Raw genomic sequence first — 9,825 nt, forward strand, 5'->3', positions numbered from 1 at the left:
AGCAAACAGGAGGATTAAATACAACAGAGGTTTCTTTTCTGGAGGGACAGGTGTGTTATACCTGCTCAGAATTTTTTTTTTTATAGGAGATCGCATTTAGGTTATTCTTTTATGATATGACTTTTACCTGGACAATCATATATACTTACAATGTTATTTATATTTACTTATGTGAGTATTTCTTTCTTTCTTTTCTTAGGATAGTAGGACTTTATTTGCATAGTAAATATTCTTTAAAGGACCCAGTGTGCATCAAGAAAACAATCCCCACACATTACTCCACTTTTTCAGTTAATTTTCACTAGTTTTTGGTGAGCCCCATCTAGCCTAAGATTTGATGTTAAAGGAGAAATGTACAGCATCTCAAACTACAAATCAAACCATCACAAACTGTAAGATTGCTTCTCATTAGAACAGTTTTTGCCCAATTATGTGCAAACAACAACAAAAAAAAAACACCAGAGCATCAGCTGAGGCCTTCAACTTAAATCAGTACAATTTGGGGCATTGTACTAGTTGATTTGCTGTATTAAATACCTGAACATTAACATTAAAAAAAATTATAAATTGTGGACATTCTACAAAACCTGTTTTTGCTGTCATTAATGTTAACTACAAAAAGCATTACAAACGCACAAAGTATTGGATGAACATATTATATTTCAAAATGTAGTGACAAACAAAATGGCTCATAAACATAAAAATGCTACACTACAAACTAGTGACTTCTCTACAAAGAAACTAATAAAGTTAGGCTCAATATTTATATCTTGATAAGAATTAACAAAGACTTTTTACAAATTCACGATTGTCCCCATGACTGAAACAGACTGGTCAAGCTGTTTAAACATTACAGTGAAATGTGCACTTACACATAAATAAAAAAACAAACAGAAATATGCCGCTGTTTAACAGAAATGCATCCAAATAGAGGATCAAGCAAACAGTCAGGGATTAGCTGCCAGCTACAACACCAGCATAAAGCTATGTAAAACATCAGAGGAATCAGCATACAGGGGAAAGAAAGACTTCCTGTAATTCTTTAAGAAACATGTCTAACTGCTTAAGGTGTCCAGGAGTGACTAGTCGGAATATATGCAGGTCAGTGTTACAAGTAAACAGCATGGGGATATGGAGAGACCTCCAGGCTGTTATGTAAACAGTGTTAACACACAAGTCAGGGACACAGTCCAACAGTCCAAATGCTACATTTAATTGCTTTTTGTGCTATTCTTCGGCAGGTTCACAAATCAGTTCTTGAGAAGCAAGATCACATCCACCCAGTCATTAGTGCTGCTTCTTCAGCAGTCCTCCAGATCATCCACACTCCCAGTATGGGGTGAAGTTTCAGATGAGGAGCTAAGGTGTTGTTCAAGCACGTAGCACATTGCCCATCCGTCATCATGTGTCCACGAGGGCTGCATTCCTTCACTCTGAGCAGTTTTCTTCAGCTGTTCAAACCTGAAAAAGAAAATGGCAGTTTGTGTTCAGCAAAAGATAGTAAAATCCATCGATTTGTCGAATATAGAAAAAGTTTTAAGGACCACAAGTGGGCAAAGAAAATAAAATAAAGATAAGAATTCTCCACCCTCGCCATTAGTGGTGTAGTGTTTTTCCCGCCACAGCGCGCGCTCACGCCCCCTCCCCCACCTTCACCCTGACCCCCTCCTCCCTCCTCTACTGCAACAACAAACACTGACCGCTGCTTTCTCCTCACCACACCTAGTCCACTGCCGCCATAACACACGCTAAGCAGTCGGGAAAATTTGTGGCCCAAATACATTTAATATATATATTCTTGTGTACCTTCACCGAAGTCGTTTCCGTGGCGTTTGCTCGGAGGAGAGGGAGCTGAAGGCTTTTTGAGACACACTCTCAGGTCCTAGCTTCCTTCGTTTGACGTAAAAATCTGTAAAGGGAAACAAGACGACACTTTTTTATACGACAAGCTCGGGTTTATTGTTATATTTTACTATCTAAACTGCTCTTCTACCTGTAATACGGCATGGGGATTTAGTAACCCGTGCGCGTGCTTTCCTCGTCCTCGTGCAGCCTGCCTTTCGTCCTGTGCGCGTGTCCTCGCGAGAAACAGCTCCGGTTTTTGCAGCGTCGCTTTGAGCGCAGTTCTCCCGGTTCGGAGCCTCTGTGTACGGCTGAACCTGCAGAGCAACAGCCCTCTTTTTCCCTACTTGTACCGCCTCTTGATAAAACACCGGCGTCGCCTCCACCGCCGCTCCCTCCCACTCGTAATCTCCGAGCAGCGGCGTCCCGGAGGCGAAGTTAAAATTCCACCGTTGCTCATCCTTTTCGGAGATCTCGCGCAGCTTCGCCTCGATGTCTCGGTGCAGCTCATCGTGATCCACAGGTCCGAATAGACTTCGACACACGCTCCTGCGCGGGCGCTGAGGGGAGAAGTTCCCCCTTGCAGGTCCAATACTGCTAAGCGAAACCTGAACTCTGGACATTTCCGTCATTTCTTTATTAGATAAAGTCAGGAAGTCGTGTAAGACCCTCAGGGTGACAGTAAATTCAAAACAGCCAATTCGTGACTCTTATAAACCAGTTCAAACTAAGCTGAAGTGACACGCAGCGTTGCTATGCTCGATTTTTTTAAAGAGCTCGTTGCCTGACAGCAGCGTGCAGCGACACAATAGAGCGATCGGATTGGTCAGTAAGTGACCACCCTCTGCTCAGGAGCCCGCCTTCGCTCTCTTCTGATTGGTCTTTGGGACTTTTGGAAAGGCGCCAAAATGGCGCGAGTTTCTTGTGATGTGTTGTGTTGTGTGTTTGTAAGCGGTGGTCTCTTTTAGACTGTTAAATTGTTGAACTGCATTTTTTTGGGGTGTTGTTTTTCCTGGCCCCTATGACAATGGAGTCGAGACAAAAAAAGGGAATTACACAAAAATCACAATGGCGAATCTACAAAGTAGGGGAAAAACATGAACAGTCCTATTTGGACCTCGGTGCAATATGGACAGCAATAAAATGAGCACCAGAGGAGTCATTTTGTATTAAGTTTGCATTTCTGCGTACCTGGATATTTGCATCGTAGCAGCCGAAGGAGCCCTGGAGCAGAGAAGGTGGCTTTTTTCGATTTGGGGGAACTAAAGTTCCATCGACAATTAAAAAATACAGTATTTACAAAGAATCTATTTTCCATGTAAGGGGAAGGGGTTTAACATCTAAAGGAGTGTCACTGACACATATGAAATTAAATAAGGCAAGTAGCAACAGTCAAGCTGTTTTCTGATGTGAGGCAACACCTGTGTGAAACATCAAGACCTGAGATATTATTATTTATATAAATAAATTAAATGTTTTGTCTGTACATTGATCACAACTCGTTTTTAATGATATCTTTACATTTCATACATTGGAGGACTAGGAACCACAACATTTTTGTCTGTACAGTGCCTTGCAAAATTCATACCCCTCAAACTTTTCCACAATTTGTCACATTACAACCACAAACATAAATGTATTTTATTGGGATTTTATTTTTATAGACTAACACAAAGTGGCAAATGATTGTAAAGTATAACAAAAATGATAAATGGTTTTCAAAATGTTTTACGAATAAATATCTGAAAAGTGGCATGCATTTGTATTTAAAAGTTACACTGAAAATACAGCTGCAGGTCTTTTGGGGTATGTCTCTATCGGCTTTGTACATCTATAAAGTGAATTTTTTTGCTAAATAGTTCAAGCTCACTCAGATTGGATGGGAGAGAGTCTGTGAACAGTAACTTTCAATCTTGATACAGATTACTTAATTGAATTTAGGTCTGGACCTTGACTGGGCCATTGTAACACATTAATATGCTTTGATCCTAACCATTCCATTGTAGCTATAGCTGTAAGTTTAGGGTCGTTGTTCTGCTGGAAGGTGAATCTCCATCCCAGTCTCAAGTCTTTTGCAGACTCTAACAGGTTTTCTTCTAAGATTGCCCTGTATTTGGCATCATCTTTCCATCAACTCTGACCAGCTTTCCTGTCCCTGTCAAAGAAAAGCATCCCCACAACATGGTGCTGCCACCACCATGTAAGGTGTTAGTTTTCTGCCGCACATTTCTTTAGTGCACAACTAATAGTTGTTCTCTAGACAGATTCTGCCACCTGGGCTACAGGCCACAAATCTGATTTTTATGGGACAGTGGCAAGAAGAAAGCCATTGTTAAAAGAAAACCATAAGAAGTCTAGTAGACTTCTTAAGAAAAGAAGGCTGCTTCTTGGCTGCTTCTCTAATTAATGCACTTCTCACCTGGCTTGTCAGTTTAGGGGAAGTCATACTCTTCCTATTTTCGGATGATGGATTGAACAGTGCTCTGTGAGAAGATCAAAGCTTGTGATTTTTTAAATATAATCTGACCCTGCTTTAAACTCCTCCACAACTTTATCCCTGAACTCCTGCTGACGCACCACAACTGCGGTTCCGGGGCCACCGTATGTTCCACGACGTCTCCTGCATCACGCTGGATCGCAACGCTGTCTGCGAAGTCTGGTCTCCTTGTTGATAATGTCACAAACAGCCAAACAATAAATACACATGCCAAGTCCAAGTACAAAACACAGCACACTACAGGTGCAGAGTGTCCTTCAGGAGTAATCCCTTACACAGGTCTGGTCTAACAATGTATTTATTTAACATAATGCATGCACATTAATGTCATAGTATTCATTATATTATATCTATACTGTAAATCATAATATTTAAATAAACGTTTTCAGTATATTAATCATAGTCAACCACAGTTTTGATAATCATTTAAATGAAAAGATAATCATTTTCTGGTTAAGTGATATGTGGTTAGCTGATTCCCTTTTATTATATAATGACAAAAAAATAAATAAACTGTTTCTAGTCATTTACCAAAATATACGTTGTTTTGTATGATTCAATGAAATGAATATTAATAAATGAATTTAATTATTTTGAGCCACATCTGTCTAAAGAATCTGTCAGCATCTAGTGGCTTTGAGAAGCTGTACAGCCCCCTGATGTGTTGTGTGCTGCGCCTTGAATAATCAGGGTGAATGGATAACTGAATGAATGTGTACTTTATCATCATTTAAAAACATCCAATAGTATTGCACATTCTGAGCGAAATTGTGTTTTGTTTTGAAGACAATATATTGCACGAAAGACTGATGTTAATATATTACACGAAAAAGAGCAAAACTGTAATGTATACATTGCTGCAGAGCCTCCTCCCAGAGGGCAGCAGAGTGAACAGTCCACTGAAAGGATGTGTGGAGTCTCTGATTCTTGGATAGATGGAAGAGAAACCCCAATAATCTTCTCGCCCATCTTCACTACTGCATCAATTTCCTATCCGAGGCCGAATGTCTGTCAAATTAGATCAGGATACAACTGCTCAGCATGCTTTCTATAGTGCCATGTTAGAAAGTTGCTAGAATGAGATTTGCCTGTTAGTTGTATCCCAAGGAATCTGGTGTTACTGACTATTTCTACGACTTAATGACAAGCGGTGTGTGTCTGGGCTGCTCTCTTTGGTTTTCTTGATGTTAAGGATGAGATTGTTGTTACTACACCAGTTCAACATTCGCTTCCCCTCCCCTCTATAGGACACCTAATTGTTGTCCTTAATGGGGTAAACCACTGTAGTGTCATCTGCATACTTAATGATATGATTTTTAGCAGATATGGAGCTGCAGTTATGTATCATCAGTGTGAACAACAGTGGACTTAGGACACAACTTTGAGGGGAAACCTATGGGGGTACAGATAGTGCTGGAGGTGTTTTTTCCCACTGTCACCGACTGTTGTCTGTCAGTGAGGAAGTCAAGTAGTCAGTTACACAAGGGAGTACAAATTCCAAGAGAGCACAGTTTGCTCACCAGTTCCTGGTGGAAGATCGTGTTGAATGCTGAGCTAAAATAGACACACAGCATTCTTATACGGGTATTCTTATCCTCCAGATGTGCAAGGCTCATGTGGAGAGCAAAGGAAAGAACATCTGCTATTGAGCGGTTTGGCGCACTGGAGTGGATCGAATGCAGGTTGGAGGAAAGAGATATTGTTGCCCTTTGTCAAACTCTCAAAGCACTTCATCAGTATTGGAGCTAATGCAACAAGGCGGTAATCATTTAGACACGTCATGGTAAATGTAGTGGGATGATTGTGGCCAATTTAAAAAATGATGGAAGAGGAGCCTCTGAAAGGGAATATAGACAGAACTTACCAAAAATATGCTGGTCTCTTTAATTTATTTAAAAATGAACATTATCTCCTCATGTACCTTTACCAAAGTCATATCCGTGGCGTTCGCTCAAAAAAAAGGGAGCTAAGGGCTTTTTGAGACAGACTCTTGGGTCCTGGCTTCTTTCGTTTGGTGTGAAAATCTGCTTGTAATGGAAAGTATGTTCAGTAGTACCTCTGAATAGAGCTACTGACATGTACAGTTTAAACAACTTATGTTAGTTAACAAAACAATTATGTTCCTATTTGCTTTACTTTTGGTACTGCCTTTATAACATTTAGAAATTCTGTTATGTGACACCTGGATACCTGTTAGAAACAAGAATGCCATCCCTTTAAATGCATATTATGTTATTTTTTTTTATTACAATTATTATTATGTAATGTGCTCATTTATAATCCAGTATATGAGAAGTGCAGTGGTCAGGACACTAAGCTTAATTAAAAACAATTCTAATGTTAGCTTGTTGAGTATCACAGCAATCACTAATAGTGATACATATAGTGGATAATATTTTTATGAACAAAAAAACCCTCCTCTTTTCTTTATATATCCCAGTTTGTTAAGAAGCTGGATCAGAGCACAGGGTGAGCCACGATATAGGGCCCCAGTAGGATACTGGGTTAATGGCTTTCAATTCACATCAGCAGGTATCTTATTTCAGCAATGTTGTATCATTCTAAATAAGTAACAAGGCATTTCATGTATGTACGTTACTTCCAACCAGGCTACTACAATGAAAAGACAATTAAAGTTGATTATGAAAAGGAATGGTGGATATGATCAAAATATTACCACAGTTGCAGACAGTTGATATCATAATGGTTATTTTTACCAGCAAAGAACTATAAAGTACTATTCCTTATGTAACGAATATAGAACATTACTTATTCTCTCAAAGTAATCCAAAACAATTAATGTAAATGAATAAATCCTGTAATAGTTGAAGTGCCTAATTTTACAAAACTACAGACAGGGATACATTAAAAAATGTACAGTAGAATCCCAACAATGCCCTGATAGTAGAAAGAAATGAATGTGGGTTGAGTAAGTTGAGTGTTTTTCTGTCTCTAGGATGTCTCTATACCTCCATCTCTTTGTAATGGTCCAGTAAAAAAAAAAAAAGGAAGAAAAAACAATCAGGTAAGAAAATATTTTTATTTGGATTTGTGCACAGAAACAGTAACAAGACCAACAATGTTTCCAATTGTATAGTACTTTATGTTTGAAGCAGCTTTTCTTCTTCAAAAAAAATTTAAGCCAGCTTTGATGAAAAGAAGATTAAATAAAATGTGGCCATAAAATAAATCAAGTAACAGTTGTGTAGATAAAAACCAACAAAAGTGTTAAAAAAAAAATAACTTTAACATCTACAGAGGTACTTAAGGCAAATTCTTTAGGTTGAAGGCATCAGGTAACAAAACATTGAAAATCCCTAAAAGCCTGTTATGTGTTCCAGCAAAACAAATTGTTTTACTCAGTGTGTTAATGTGTACATGTTGTGAGTCTTTAAACCCGGAAGGCGGAGCAGAGACGGCGTCCTCGAACCCAGGAGGTGGCACAGACACGGTGTCCTTGAACCTGGGAGGTGGAGCAGAGACGGCGTCCTTAAACCCAAGAGATGGCGCAGACATGGTGTCCTTGAACCCGGGAGGTGGAGCAGACATAGAGTTCTCGAAATTGGAGTGTACAGGTCGCCATTCCAGCAAATCTGAGACAAGGCCGGGAACAACTCGGGAGGCTCAGGCGGAGGCGCGGCTCAGGCTGCAAACTGTCCATCAAGCTCGGCTCCTCCCGCCAGCAGGTCCTGCAGATGCACCACAACGTGACTGCCTGCGAAGTCTGGTCTCCTTGCTGATAATGTCACAGCCAGCCAAACTAGAAACAATAAAAACGTATGTCATGACAATAAATGACAATAAAAATAATACTTTTTTTTAGTCATTTACAAACATATAAGTTGTTTTGTATTATTACATATCATTAAATATATGTTAATAAATGTATTTTATTATTTTGAGCCACATCTATGTCTAAAGGATCTGTCAGCATTCAGTGGCTGTGAGGAGCTGTACAGCCCCCTACTGGTGGTGTTGTGTAATGCGCTTTGAATAATCAGGGCTTTTGCCTGTCTGCCTTTAATTTGGTACAGAAATTATAGACCTATTAACGAAAATATTCTATAATTTTAAGTCTTAACGCACATACTTCGCCTTTGAATTTTTTTTAAAAAAAACATGAAGTTGCCCATTATTTTGTGCTTAAACCTTCCTCAGTTTTCTGTTTTGAGATCCAGGATTAAATTAAACACATCAAATGTAAATAGTCAGTCAAACACAAAAAATCAAACACATCAAAAACATCACAATATGGAAGTATAGTTTTGGTTCTATAAACAATTACATTTAGACATGTGAATATAGACGGAATCCAGTAAAATGTGCTGGTCTCTAAGGGGTAAATTTAAAAATAAACATTACGGTTATTTAAAAAAAAATCTCCTTATGTACCTTCACCGAAGTCGTGTCCGTGGCGTTTCCTCAGAGGAGAGGGAGCTGAGGGCTTTCTGAGACACTCTCTCAGGTCCTGGCTTCTTTCGTTTGACGAGAAAATCTGCAAAAAGGAAACAACACGTTTTTTAGGCACTTTTATTATTATTATTATTACTATTATTATATTTGAGTCTCTAAACTGCTCTCCCACCTGTAATGCGGCATGGGGATGTAGAAACCCGTGCGCGTGCTTTCCTCGTCTTAGTGCAGCCTGCCTTCCGTCCTGTGCGCGTGCCCTCGGTTCTTGCATTCCGGTTCGGAGCCTCTGTGTGCGGCTGAACCTGCACAGCATCAGGCCTCTTCTTCCCTGCTTTTACCGACTCCTGGTAGAACGCCGGCGTAGCCTCCGCCGCCGCTCCCTCCCACTCGTAATCTCCGAACAGCGGCGTCCCGGAGGCGAAGTTAAAATTCCACGCTTGTTCTTCCTTTCCGGAGATCTCGCGCAGCTTCGCCTCGATGTCCCGGTCCAGCTCGCCGTGATCCACAGGTCCGAACAGACTCCGACGCACGATCCTGCGCGGGCGCTGAGGGGAGAAGTTCCCCCTCGCAGCTCCTGAAACCTGCACTCTGGACATCTCTGTCACTTCTTTAGCAGTAAATGGCAAGAAGTCGTGTCAGAGACTCAGGGTGACAGAAAATTCAGAAAACAGTCGACAAACAAGTTCAAATCAGGATGACAGAAGATTCAAGACAGTCGTCTCGTGGCTCTCACAAACCAGTTTAAACCAAGCTGGTGCGCGTTGTTTTAAAGGGCTCGTTGCCAGGCAGCAGCGTGCCGCGTCTCAGGCGAGCGATCTGATTGGACAGCGAGTGACCACCCACTGCACAGGTTAGTGACGTTACGTATGACACCAAGGCTCCGAACGCTTGTGTCGAGCACAAGTGGCGTTTTTAATTTAACCGTTGTGTGGTGTTTATATTTTTGTTATTCAGCAGTGGACCCGCTGCATTGTGTAGTTTTTATTTCAACACAATCAATCGATTTTATGTTAAAATACTCAACAGATGTTTACTTCATCCTGATTACAAGCAATATATAGGCTACCGGGTAT

At 40.4% G+C, this 9,825-nt stretch overlaps 2 protein-coding genes across 2 annotated transcripts; both read right to left on the reverse strand.

The window, feature by feature from the left end:
• Positions 1-564: 564 nt before the first annotated feature.
• On the reverse strand, positions 565-3,114 carry LOC128513022 (cyclin-dependent kinase inhibitor 1B-like). The gene is made up of 3 exons (XM_053486618.1): positions 1,994-3,114; positions 1,807-1,909; positions 565-1,461 (listed from the first exon to the last, which is right to left on the reverse strand). The coding sequence occupies exons 1-2, from the start codon at positions 2,472-2,474 to the stop codon at positions 1,809-1,811; spliced, it is 582 nt and encodes a 193-aa protein (XP_053342593.1). The 5' UTR covers positions 2,475-3,114; the 3' UTR covers positions 565-1,461; positions 1,807-1,808.
• A 4,548-nt stretch (positions 3,115-7,662) lies between these two features.
• Positions 7,663-9,464, reverse strand: LOC128517317 (cyclin-dependent kinase inhibitor 1C-like). Its single transcript, XM_053491018.1, has 3 exons — positions 8,925-9,464; positions 8,732-8,834; positions 7,663-8,099 (listed from the first exon to the last, which is right to left on the reverse strand). The coding sequence occupies exons 1-2, from the start codon at positions 9,346-9,348 to the stop codon at positions 8,734-8,736; spliced, it is 525 nt and encodes a 174-aa protein (XP_053346993.1). The 5' UTR covers positions 9,349-9,464; the 3' UTR covers positions 7,663-8,099; positions 8,732-8,733.
• Between the last annotated feature and the right edge of the window lie 361 nt (positions 9,465-9,825).

Source organism: Clarias gariepinus, chromosome 2, assembly GCF_024256425.1.
Source record: "Clarias gariepinus isolate MV-2021 ecotype Netherlands chromosome 2, CGAR_prim_01v2, whole genome shotgun sequence".
NCBI lineage: Eukaryota > Metazoa > Chordata > Actinopteri > Siluriformes > Clariidae > Clarias > Clarias gariepinus.

Excerpts from the sequence above, each read along its gene's own strand:
- LOC128513022 (XM_053486618.1), bottom strand. The coding sequence starts at position 2,474 with ATGACGGAAATGTCCAGAGTTCAGGTTTCGCTTAGCAGTATTGGACCT. Across the intron at positions 1,910-1,993 it reads ATCCCCATGCCGTATTACAG|ATTTTTACGTCAAACGAAGG; the intron begins GTAGAAGAGCAG and ends TTCCCTTTACAG.
- LOC128517317 (XM_053491018.1), bottom strand. The coding sequence starts at position 9,348 with ATGTCCAGAGTGCAGGTTTCAGGAGCTGCGAGGGGGAACTTCTCCCCT. Across the intron at positions 8,835-8,924 it reads ATCCCCATGCCGCATTACAG|ATTTTCTCGTCAAACGAAAG; the intron begins GTGGGAGAGCAG and ends TCCTTTTTGCAG.